Source organism: Poecilia latipinna, unplaced genomic scaffold (assembly GCF_001443285.1).
Source record: "Poecilia latipinna isolate Pla-1442-1.1 unplaced genomic scaffold, P_latipinna-1.0 Scaffold1202, whole genome shotgun sequence".
NCBI lineage: Eukaryota > Metazoa > Chordata > Actinopteri > Cyprinodontiformes > Poeciliidae > Poecilia > Poecilia latipinna.
In genome coordinates, this window is record NW_015113818.1 from 165,355 (window position 1) to 178,179 (window position 12,825).

Sequence of the window (12,825 nt, forward strand, 5' to 3'; positions counted from 1 at the left end):
TAGCTGAACATAAACATCTGTAGCCAACAGGCTACTTGTTCACAAGATTAAGGTGCTGTATTATTAACTAGTCATCTTTTAGCTAACATTATCCATATCCAACAACATTACTCAACTCAGTCGATTAGTTTTGGCAAAAACAGTGAAAAGTTATTTGCATTTTGCTGCCATGATTCTAACACACAGCAGCAGGTCTCCGTCGCTGAGCACAGGTGTAAACCCAGCGCTAGCGTCTCAGCGTTCATGTTGCGTTTGAGGCGGCTCGGAAAAACAGGTTACGACGTTAACAACGGATTAAACAGTTTTAACTGGTGAAAAAAGCGACAGAACACATAGATATGGGAAGCGAGGAAGCCCCTACTGTATCAAATTGATATAGGAATAACAGAGTGCTGGCCAGTTTAAGGTAAAAACAACAAACAACTTCCAGTCCACTCTGTGGGTCTGGGCCCAGTGAGTGAAGAGGAGTTTAAAGTTAAAATGTGTCTCTGGCTGATTGGATCATTCAGAGAAAACAGACTTTCTAGAGTTCAAGGTTTTCTATTCATTTAAACATGAAAACTGATAAAACATTTCCATGTTGGAAATGTCTAAAAATATGTTTGAATGGCTGAAACAGTCCAAAGGATGAAGGAAGTAGTTAAAAACCAAAAACATCCAGAAGCAAACTGAAGAAAGAAGAAGAAACAGGAGGACAATAGTGCTGAATCAGCATTCACATGATGAAAACATCTGGACTCACCGAGCCTTTCTGCAGTTCTTCACAGCTGGAACCAGTCTATGTCGTCCCCATTGTGATGTGTTGTACTTCTCCAGGTCCAACTCATCCAGAACCTCCTCTGACATCTGCAGCATGAAGGCCAGAGCTGAACAGTCAGTCACTGAGAGCTCCTTCCTTGAATCCAGCAGCCGTTGGATCTCCTGAGTAAATGAGACGTCGTTCATCTCCACCAGACAGTAGAAGATGTTGATGCTTCTATCAGGAGAGATTCTATCAGTGTTCATGTTCTTCAGGTTGGTGATGATTCTCTGGATGGTTTCTGGACGGTTCTCTGTCTGACCCAGCAGATCTTCTAAGAGTCTCTGGTTGGACTCCACAGTGAGACCATGAAGGAAGCGGACAAACAGGTCCAGGTGGCCATTTTTACTGCTGAGGGATTTCTCCATGACCTTCTTCATGAACTCATCGAAAGATGTTTCTCTGTATTTTTCCCTCCAGGGCCATTTGAACCATGTGAACGTAGGGGTGTCATGTTCTCCCAGGAACGTCTTGATGACCTCTGACCTCCTGCTGGTGAAGCAGTGGAGCATGTAGACGGCAGCCAGAAACTCCTGGATGCTCAGATGAACAAAGGAGTAGACGGAGATGTTGCCCATGCCTCTTTCCTTTTTAAACATCTCAGTGAAAACTCCTGAGTACAACGCAGCATCTTTGATGTCGATGCCACACTGTTTGAGGTCTTTGTCATAGAAGATCAGGTTTCCCTTCAGCAGCTGATCAAAAGCCAGACTACCTAGAGACTCAATCAGCTTCCTGTTCTCTGGACTCCAGATTGATTTTGTCTTTGATCCTCCATCATACTTTTTCTCCTTAATTTTGGTCTGAACCAACAAGAACTTGATGTACATCTCAGTCAGGGTCTTGGGCAGCTCTCCTTCCTCTCTGGTCTTCATCACATCCTCCAGAACTTTAGCAGTGATCCAGCAGAAAACTGGGATGTGACACATGATGTGGAGACTTTTTGATTTCTGGATGTGGGAGATGATGCTGCTTGCCTTATCATCATCATTTATGAATCTCTTCCTGAAGTACTCCTCCTTCTGGGGGTCAGTGAACCCTCTGACTTCTGTTACCATGTTAACGCACTCAGCAGGGATCTGATTGGCTGCTGCAGGTCGTGTGGTTATCCAGAGGTGAGCAGAGGGAAGCAGTTTCCTCCTGATGAGGTTTGTCAGCAAAATATCTAGTGAGGTGGACTTATTAATGTCAGTCAGGATCTGATTGTTGTTGAAGTCCAGAGGAAGTCGACTTTCATCCAGACCATCAAAGATGAACAGAACCTGGAACTGTTCAAAGTTGCTGATTCCTCTGGTTTTAGTGAAGTGGTCATGAATGAGTCCCACCAAGCTGGTTTCTTCTTTCAACATATTCAGCTCTCTGAAAGTGAATGGAAATATGAACTGGATGTTCTGGTTGGTTCTGCCTTCAGCCCAGTCCAGAGTGAACTTCTGTGTTAACAGTGTTTTCCCAATGCCAGCCACTCCCATGGTCATCACTGTTCTGATCGGTTGATCTCTTCCAGGTTTGAAGATTTCTTCTCTTCTGATTGTTTCTTGTTTATTGGATGTTGTTTCAATGCGTCTAACTTCATGTTCCTGGTTGACCTCTGTAGTTAACCCCTCTGTGATGTGGAGCTCTGTGTAGATCTGGTTCAGATCGGTTTGATTTCCATGTTCAGCGACACCTTCAGAGAGACTGTGGAACTTCATCTTCAGATGCTCTTTGAGGTCATGCTGACATTGAATATCAATATCTAAAAAAAAGAAAAAAAAGAGAGAGAGAAACACAACATGATACACTTCAGCTAAACATAAGGAATACAATTTTTTTTATAATTTGTGTATCAATTTTAATGAAGGAAAAAATTTATATCAATAAAAAACTATTAAAAATAATTATTGTCATCTAAAGAAAAAAGTCATTCCAACTTCAGTGTTTGGGAAGAGAGAAAATTCATGATTAAATTTGAGATTTTCTGAAGAAAACAGTCTGGAGCTCACTGAGGTGATGGATAAAAGAAAAGGTAAATAAAAAAAAAGGTTTGTGCTGCACAGAGATGTTTAGAATCAGTTTTGCTCATTAAAACTATTTCATGGTTTTTCTCTGGTTGAAGGTTTAAGTTAATCAGACATGTTTCCCACAGAGCAACCTCTGACCTTTGAGACTCAAAGTTTTATTAGTGTTTAATTTGAAATTGCTTTCTTTTTGAGCACTGTCTGCAAGCTGGAAACAAAGAACTAAACTGGCCACTTTATTAGGCACACCATTCCACTTACTAGTTAATGGTTTTTGATAGAAAGGCAGCAATAGCTGAGATAAAATCTCGTTACAGCAAATCCATGGAACCATGAAGGGATCCAAGATTAGTTGTGACAATAGACTGAGAAACACTTATTTCAGATGTAAAACAAAACAACTATGAAAATAGTGTGGGCTGTTTCATTTTGATAAAGTTAAACAAAATACTGTCACTTGGAAGTCAGCATGTTGTTTGTGCTGCAATGCATTCTGGGTTGATACAACATAATATACTTTTTTGATCCCTAAAGGGAAATTGCTTATTAAATGCTCAACTACTCCACCAAAGGTGTTACATTTTAGTAAATACAAATATAACCAAAAGGAATACAAAATTTAGGAAAATATTATATACACAAATGTAATATTATAATTCAAATATGACCATCCATCCATCCATCCATCCATCCATCCTCTGTTCACCCTTGTCCCTTAGTGGGGTCGGGAGGTGCTGGTGCCTTTCCAGCTAACGTTTCGGGCGAGAGGCGGGGTCACCCTGGACAGATCACCAGTCTATCAATTATGACCTAAATATTAAATAAATAAATAAAGCAGGCAGGTGGAAATGTGTTAACATATGAATAAATATATAATGAGTCCAGAATGAACTTAAATTTAAAGACACTCTGAGTTGGGCATTGTATAATCTTATGGCTACATGCAGGAATGATTTCCTGTGGTTCATTTTTGTGCAATGAGTCTCTGCCTAAAGGTGCTTTTGTAACCGACCATCACATCATGAAGTTGATGAGACTCGTTATCCAGAATGAACTTTGACAGGACCGTTCTCTCTGTCAGAATCCAGCTACACTCCAACAACATCACTGGTCTTGGTGTCCTCCACCTTCAGCCTGAAGGTGGAGGACACAGCGTACAGGATGGCACTAAACGGGGAAATAAATGAAGGGGACACTGTTCACAGTGTTCAGGATGGCACTGCAACCACAGACTCAGAACATCCTGAGGAAAGTCCAGCAGATGTTGAACGACATCTGAATACACCAGTCTGCAGGGAAAGCCTCCAACTCAAACATGTCTGGGCAATGCCATTGATCATTCTTCTGTCTGCTTGCCCGAACTTACACTTCCTCTTAATTTTTATTGCCTTTGATTCTATAAAATGAATAGCAACTATTTTATTCTTAAAAAATGAAAGAGCACTGTCCTTCTGTTCTTCAGGAAACTTACAGCAGATGAAACATTTTGGTCAAACCAGTGGAGGGACAAAATATAGCTTAGTGATGGGATTGCTATATATATTTTTTCTGATTAACATTTTATTAAATTTTTATTACAACACAGTCCATTCTCTGTACAAGCGATATCCACCAGCAATTACATCAGCATAGTAACCGAGCAATGGCGAACCAACACTAAATAGTAGGCAACATTAGAAAAAGGAAGGAAATTAAGAACATTAAATAAATAAATGGGGGCAACCCTGTTCATATAAAAAGTAAATTAAGTAGCACAGGTTGGTCAGCTTTTATTTATGTGGGGCATTCTACATAGCCCACTCATCACGGTCAAATCAAACCCCACTGGGGCCTCATGCCCCCACCACCACGACCTTTAATTGGGCCCCGGCAGTCTGAATAAGTATGGGTCCCAATTAAGGTGGAAGAGCTCCATTTTATTTAGTAATCTGTATGAAAGTTGCTCTAGTGCAGCTAATCTGTCAAGTCGATTAAGCCATAAAGTAATAGTGGGATAGAGGTGGCCTTCCACCCAGAGACAATCAGTTTACGCCCCAACATTAATGCAGTCTGGACCCATTCTGCAGTGTTAGATGGCAAATGTTTAAGGGGAGAAAACCGAATATCTTATTGTATAATTGATTTAACATATTTGTAAATCACATATCAGAAATCTTGAGTTTCAGGGCAATTTCATATGGATCAGTGGGCCTGTCTCAGTCTGGCATTTAGGTGACTGTATAAGACTTTCTCTATGTAATCTATGTGGTGACCAATATGTTCTATGAAGTAATTGTACTTATCTTTTTTCATATTCCCTAGACATTTGTTTAATACTATAAAGTATCATTTTCTATTCCTGATATGTGAAAGTCGAACCAACATCAACTTCCCAGGGTGATAGTAAAGCAGGGAGCCCTTTGCCTATATCCTTTACCAAAATGGAGTAATATTTAGACACTACATGGTATAACTCTGAGATTTTCCTAAAATGGGAAACATAATCTACAGTTGCAGTGGGTGTAGATGGAGATCCATAAATTTCATGTAGTAAGTGGCAAAGTTTAGGTACCTCCAGAATTGATTTTCTGGGAGCTGAAATTTTATTTTTACTTAAGGATCCCCCCCTTCATATGGATCTCCAAGAATCAAAATTCCTCTTCGGACCTAGAGTTTCCTGAGAATCAGGGATTTACTAACATAACGTTTGGGATTAAGCCATATAGAGGCTTCAGTATATGGGTTAAAGTTCAGCATTGTCATTTTGCATCAAAAAATCTCTGTCAATTTTTACAATAATAATGGCAGATTCAGTTGCATTTAATTTTCATTCGGTTTAATTAATATTCAACAGGCTGAACTGAGAATCCATCATGTCATCAAACATCAAGCAGATTAATATATTTAACTTTTTCTCTGTGGTGACAAATTTTGAAGTCAGGAAATATTTGGAGAATATTTATCATTTAGAGTTTCATCAAAGACAATAGAGGACCCATTCTACAGAAGTAGCTTGAATGAACTGCGTGTCTCACCTTTAGCAGAGGAGTCAGAGGACAAACCCAGCTGGTTGGACAGAGTCGGATCTATGTGATGAAGACGTTTGATCATCATTTCACTGGCTGTCTGTCCTTTCATCCTCACAGCATCGATGGTATCCCGGGCCTTGTTCGCTGTGCTTTGATTCTCTTCAAGTTTTGCCCGTTTCTCCAAAAGATTAAAGACACCATCTGTTTCAAGGCCATCGAGGAGCTGAATCAAGTTTTCCTCAGAAACTCTCTTCACAAACTCAGGGCGAACCTTGAAAAGTTTTTTTTCTGCAGGCAGAAATCAGAAACAGGATTCATTCAAATTGACGTCAGAGAAAAACGTGATGAAGATCAACTATTCATGTTGCTCCATCCAGAGATTCAGAGTCTGTTGATCAGCTCCTCAGGTCTAAACCTGCTGTTGTGTTTCTGCCTCATATCTGAGTGACGACCACTGATTCTGTCTACATGAGACCAAATGAAGCTTCTGGTTCATCACTTTCTTTCCTCACTGCAGGAAGAACAATAAAAGAAACACCTTCTAAATATAGAGCTGCACTATTTTAGAAAAACAGGAAACTTTGATGTTATTGGCGAATATTATGATGAAATTCATCACTTCTCTTTCTTTACCATCATCATCAGCTCTGCATCTCCGTCTCTAAGCTTTAGCATCTCTGACACCAAGTGTTGGAATAAAAGACACAGCAAATCTTTCCATCTAAGATAATAAATTAGTAATAAATGATGTGATTACTGGATAAATGAATTAGTGTATATAGCAAATATTCCTGAAGTATCAGAGCTGCTGGCCTGTTCTTCACTTCGGTTCCTTTTAGTTTCCATCTGAGTTCAGTTTTTACCTTCAGGTTTCACAGAAACTCACAATGTTTCCACCAGAGCTTCACTGAACAAGAAGCGTGAAAACAATAAAGAAACACTGAGGCTGAGCTTCATCACATGGCAGCAACACGGGCTGTGATTGGTCAGTTTGTTCCTTTAAGATTCTTCATTTCTGCTTCTGATCACTTACCTAAATCCACTTCCTGCTGCTGTGCCATCATTTACCTGGAAAACATGAAGGATTCATTATGTTTCAGAGTTTATTTCATAAATAATTTACTTTGCTCTTATGAAGTTAGAAGGGTAACTAAAAATGCCAGATTGTTAAAATAAAATCAGTGATATAAACATTAATTTATCATATTTTACTCCATGAGGAACAATATTCCTGTTAATTTTCTGCACTGACTGTTAATCATTCTAGGATTTTATTTCCTTCAGGCTGAAATGAAAACATCTTTAAATCCTGCTTGTTGCTTCTGACTGTAATGTGTTGATGCTACCACTAGATGGCAGCATCAGCTGCAGAAAGCTCCTCCAGAAAGGAGTCTGGCTTCCTGCTCAGGTCTTTAGTTGTCAGGTGAGCAGATTAATCCCTGTTTCTCTGCATCATCATCATGATGAAGGTTCTCCTCTCCCTCAGCTGAAGTTTATCTGCTTTGGACAGAAAGTCCATTATTTCTGTCTCTGACCTCCAGAACCAGCTGGTTCTGATTTGACATTGTTGGGTCATTTACCCAGAATGCATTGCAGCATGAACATCAAAGCGACGTTCGTGTGACAATATTTTATTAAAATTGATAAAAACTAAATAACCTACAGTATTATTGCTGAGTAGTTTTTACATCCAACATAAATATTTCCCAAATAAAGTATATATTTTTTTATAACTGTTCCTGGATCCCTTTAAAGGAATTCAGTGTTTCAGTTGTTTTGCAGTTTTTAGAGAACCAGAACCAGAACCAGAAGACCTGAAAGGTCCAGACGGTTAATACAACAGCAGATCTGTAATGAATTGTGGTTCTAAGCCGTTCAGTGATTTATAGACTAACAGTATTTTAAAGTCTATTCTCTGAGCTACAGGGAGCCGGTGAAGGGAGTTTAGAACTGAAATTTTATTTCCTATTTTATGCAAAAAAAATAATAAAATAAAATAAATAAAATACTGTGGAGGTAAATTTGTGTAATATTATTCAAATTAAAACTAATCTCAATTGAAATATTTTTTTAATCAAAACTTTTGGAATTGTAATGATTTAATGGAAGATTTTATTTTTGAAAAAAATACAAATAAAATTTTTATTCAAATAAATTTTGTCTCATGAAGAGAAAAATGCATAAAAGTATAAACTTTTATTTGTCAGAAGTCTTTGGTTGTGATTCTCCAACTTCTGATGCTACTTTTTTTGGTTGAACTCAGAGTTTTTATTGCTGGAAACATGAACATCTTGGGCCTAAAGACGAGCGATGTAAGACGTGTCCCTATTGGTCAGCGCTCCACTCCCTCCACCCTCAGAACCAGAACCGTTCCCTGAACTGCTGCTCAAACAAGCATTTACATTTGGAGCTCTACGTTTTATTTTTATTTTTCTCCAGTTTGGAGTTTTTCTTTAAAATGTATTATTTTTATTTTTTGTGAGGTGACCTTATGTGCCCTGAAAGCACATTTTAAGTAAAATGTATAATTATTACCCGAACACAGGTATGCTTGGGTATTTTTTGTGCGTTTTTATGAGGTAAAGCAATTTGAACTGCCTTGTTGCTGAAATATGCTATACAAGTAAACTTGACTGATTGATATTTTTATTATTATTATAAATACTTATACTACTACAAGTAAGGAGCGTTGCCATGGTTAATGCTTCACGTGGCGGCAGCCTTCCGGGTATTTATACTAAATTAAATATGTATTTATGAGTGGTGACAGGGCGAACCAGCAGCTGCGCTCTATTTCCAAAAAATTGGGATTTATAGGTGCACAGGCATGCACGTGCACAAGGCTTTATACATCTGAATTTTTTGTGCGTTACATTTTTCTATAATTGTCCGTACTCCAATTTTTAGTGTGAAAGCTGAACACTCTTTTATACACGTGGCCCCAGATCATGGAGAAGAATCAGTGAGAACTTCTCTTTTTAACATCAGTCTGACCATCAGCATCACCTGAGGAGCAGACCAGCAGTTGTTACCCTGGTAACACAGCAGAGAGACAGCATCACCTGCTAACAGTAGCATGACCTCACAGCAGAACCTCAGAGGACACTAATGGCGCTTTTCCACTAACCCGCCTCTGACTGGTTCTGTCCCGGTCCGTCAGGAGCAGCGGCACAAACACACAGTAACATTTGCAGCACAATGGCCGTGAATTAGCAGCACTGCTAGCAGCTGGCCGCTCTAAATATGGACAGTCATAAAGAAAGAAACGGTTCAGCTGTGGTCAGCTTTCTGACGGAGCTGATTGTGTGAAACACTGGAGCTGCATATTATTAACATGTGATGTGAATATTATTTTTCATTTGGATTTAAAACAATACTAATAATAAAGTTTATGGGGGTGATTTCATCCATCAATTCCCCCCAAAAAGAACCTTTTGGATGTTGAATTTACTAAAGCAGCATCACAAATAAAAAAGGTTGAACTTAGTTCATAATATTATAATCAGTTTATGTTTTATTTTAGCTTGATCATCTGAAACATTTAAGAATTATAAAAAACAAAGTCTGAGATCTAACCGCCTCTTGATCTCAGACGTAAAGAACTACAAACATGTCTGCTCATTTCTGACTCCGTTAAAGCAAAAAGTTTAATGGTTCAGTTGGAATCAAAACCTCCACAGTAACCTTTGTTATAACAGAGATCAGAGTAACTTTGTTCATCAAAGAACCAGAAACAATTATCAACACATTTATTGCTGCTGACACCAAACGATGTAAACAGGAAGTTACTCTGGAACAAAAATCTGTCAGAGAATCAAACAGTTCTGACTCTTTTCTCTTCATAGAGAGAAAAACTCACTGAGCTGCAGTGAAGTTTCAGTAAAATGTGATTTTACCTTCAACTCTGAGAGACTTGATTTAATTCACTCGTTCGTCAGGGCTTCTCTTCTCTTCCTGCTACCTGGTGAAGCATGAAACTCAAGAGTTTCTTCCTTCTTCATTTACAGGAAGTCATCTGGGTGTCTCTGAGAATCTCACTGCAGCTAACAGAAAGTAACATTTGTTGGTTTACGAACAACAAATGAAAGAAGTGGCAAAAGTTATAGGTTGAAGAAAGGAACGGATGGTCGTTTTATAAAATCTAAAAGAAAACTGGAGAAAGAACAGAAACAGGAGAGAAAAGATAATTATTTCATGACTGCTTTGAAGAGCTCATTATTTTTGATAGGGAAACATCAGTGATTGTGGGGAAGATGAGACAATAGAGCATCTTATTTTACATTGCAGGAATTAATGGATTCACAAAAACAAGTTAATAATGAACCTTAGTAATATAAAAATTTAATTTGACATTGTTGATTTATTTCTGAAAGATTCAAGAAGCAGAGGATATCAGGCTATATTTGATTTTTTAAAACAATTTTTCAAAAACTTGGGACATAGTTTTTATTTTTTTTAAGTCATGTGGTGCACACTACTGACCAGTTGGTGGCAGTAATGTTTACCTTACGTTTTTTGCCAACCGCAAATAAAACCTAAAAAGAAGAAGAATATCGTCCACGGTTTCAAGTTTTTTTCTTTTTAAATCTTTTTGTATTCCAGTCATGATTAGAATAATATTGAAACATAATATATTTGTAAACATAGTAGTTTGTTGGTTTTACTTTATTAATCTTTAATTATTATAATTAAAGCTGTAGATAACTTTGCTCCACTTTTGAGAAGAATCACAGCAATTCTAGTAAAAGTCGGTCTGTGGTGCAGCTCAGCTGAGACGAATGGGAAAATGTAAAAGTATTTACAATACTGCCAAAAGTATTTGCTCACCTGCTTTCACTCACATATGAGCTTTGGTGAGATCATCATTCCTGATCCATAGGGTTCAACATGACGTTGCTCCACCCTAGAACAGCTTCAGCTCCTCTGGGAAGGCTGTCCAAGGTTTATTAGTGCTTATTCTTCCAGAAGCGTATTTGTGAGGTCACACACTGATGTTGGACAAGAAGGCCTGGCTCTCATTCTTCACTCTAATTCATCCTAAGGTGTTCTATCCAGTTGAGGTCAGGACTCTGTGCAGGCCAGTCAGGTTCATCCACCAGACTCTCAATTTAGAGCAGTGCTTCTCAATTCCAGTCCTCAGGCCCCCCTGCTCTGCATGTTTTAGATCTGCCTCTACTCCAGCACAGCTGATTCAAATGATTGCATGNAAAAGCAGCTTTAATGAACTGTGTGTCTCACCTGGACCAGAGGAGTCAGAGGACAAACCCAGCTGGTTGGACAGAGTCGGATCTATGAGATGAAGACGTTTGATCATCAGTCTGCAGGCTCTGTGTCCTTTCTTCATCACAGCATCTATGGTGTTGCGGGCCTTGTCTGCTCTGATTGGGTTCTTCTGCAGTATTTCCTCTATCTCCATGTAATTAAAGACACGATCTGATAGAAGGTCATCAAGGAGCTGTTTCAGGATTTCCTCAGAAACTCTCTCCACAAACTTAACTCGAACATCTGAAAGTTTTTTGTCTGTAGGCAGAAACAGAAACAAGATTCATTCAAACTGATGTCTGAGAGAAAAACTTGATGAAGATCAACTATTCATGTTGCTCCATCCAGAGATTCAGAGTCTGTTGATCAGCTCCTCAGGTCTAAACCTGCTGTTGTGTTTCTGCCTCATATCTGAGTGACGACCACTGATTCTGTCTACATGAGACCAAATGAAGCTTCTGGTTCATCACTTTCTTTCCTCACTGCAGGAATAAAAGAAACGCCTTCTAAATATGGAGCTGCACTATTCTAGGAAAACAGGAAATTATATTATTGGTGAATATTGTGATGAAAATATTGAACGATCAATAAACATTTTCCTTTCTTTACCACCATCATCATCAGGTCTTCACCTCCATCTCTAAGCTTCAGCATCTTTGTCACCAAATGTTGGAACAAAAGACACAGGAAGTCTGACAAAATGTTAATAAATTATGTGATTAGTGGATAAATTGATTAGTATATGTAGTATCAGAAGCTGCTGGCCTGTTCTTCACTTCGGTTAATTTTAGTTCTGTTTCCATCTGAGTTCAGTTTTTACCTTCAGGTTTCACAGAAACTCACAATGTTTCCACCAGAGCTTCACTGAACAGGAAGCATGAAAACAATAAAGACACTGAGGCTGAGCTTCATCACATGGCAGCAACACAGGCTGTGATTGGTCAGTTTGTTTTTTTAAGATTCTTCATTTCTGCTTCTGATCACTTACCGAAATCCACTTCCTGCTGCTGCGCCATCTTTTACCTGGAAAACATGAAGATTCATTATGTTTGAGGCTTCATTTTATAAATCATTTACTTTGCTCTGATGAAGTTGGAATTTAAACTAAAAATACCAGATTAATACACACTCTGCAACAGAAAAGAATATTTATGTAAACTATGCCATAATAAAATAGTAACGCCATAATATAAAAATATTATGACTTCCAGTTTACATACATACTGATGTAAACTGACTGACTATAAAAGTGTATTGATCTGACCATTAATGTAACATATTTTACTTTATGAGGAACAATATTCCTGTAAAGGTTCTGCATCGACTGTCAGTCTTTCTAGGATCTGATTTCCTTCATTTAAAATGAAAACAAATTTAAATCCTGCTTGTTGCTTCTGACTGTAATGTGTAGCTGCTACCACTAGGTGGCAGCATCAGTGGCAGAAAGCTCCTCCAGAAAGGAGTCTGGCCTCCTGCTCAGGTGTTTAGTTCTCAGGTGAGTAGAGTAATCCCTGCTTCTCTCCATCATCATGACGAAGGTTCTCCAGAACTGAAGATCAGCTGAAGTTTTTCTGCTCTGGACAGAAAGTCCATGTTTCTGTCTCTGACCTCCAGAACCTGCTGCCCATGAAGCAGCTGGTTTAGCAGCTTTATGCTCCCTGATCTCTGCAGTGACATCATGGCTTCATACGGTCCAGAACCAGCTGGTTCTGATCAGACATTATTGGGTTTTAAAGGACAAAATGAAACAGAACTGAAG

The 12,825-nt window shown here is 38.6% G+C and overlaps 1 protein-coding gene across 4 annotated transcripts in view; it reads right to left on the bottom strand.

The window, feature by feature from the left end:
• LOC106960623 (protein NLRC3-like) overlaps window positions 1–12,825 on the bottom strand; it is a 31,930-nt gene that overhangs the window by 13,828 nt on the left and 5,277 nt on the right. For all 4 annotated transcript variants that reach the window (XM_015053810.1, XM_015053811.1, XM_015053808.1 and 1 more), the window contains exons 2-4: window positions 12,055–12,089; window positions 5,811–6,092; window positions 1,333–2,534 (exon numbers count right to left, since the gene is read on the bottom strand). In XM_015053810.1, coding sequence (XP_014909296.1) covers window positions 1,333–2,534; window positions 5,811–6,092; window positions 12,055–12,082 — 1,512 coding nt within the window. In that variant the 5' untranslated portion in view covers window positions 12,083–12,089. The remainder of the gene's footprint in view (window positions 1–1,332; window positions 2,535–5,810; window positions 6,093–12,054; window positions 12,090–12,825) is intronic.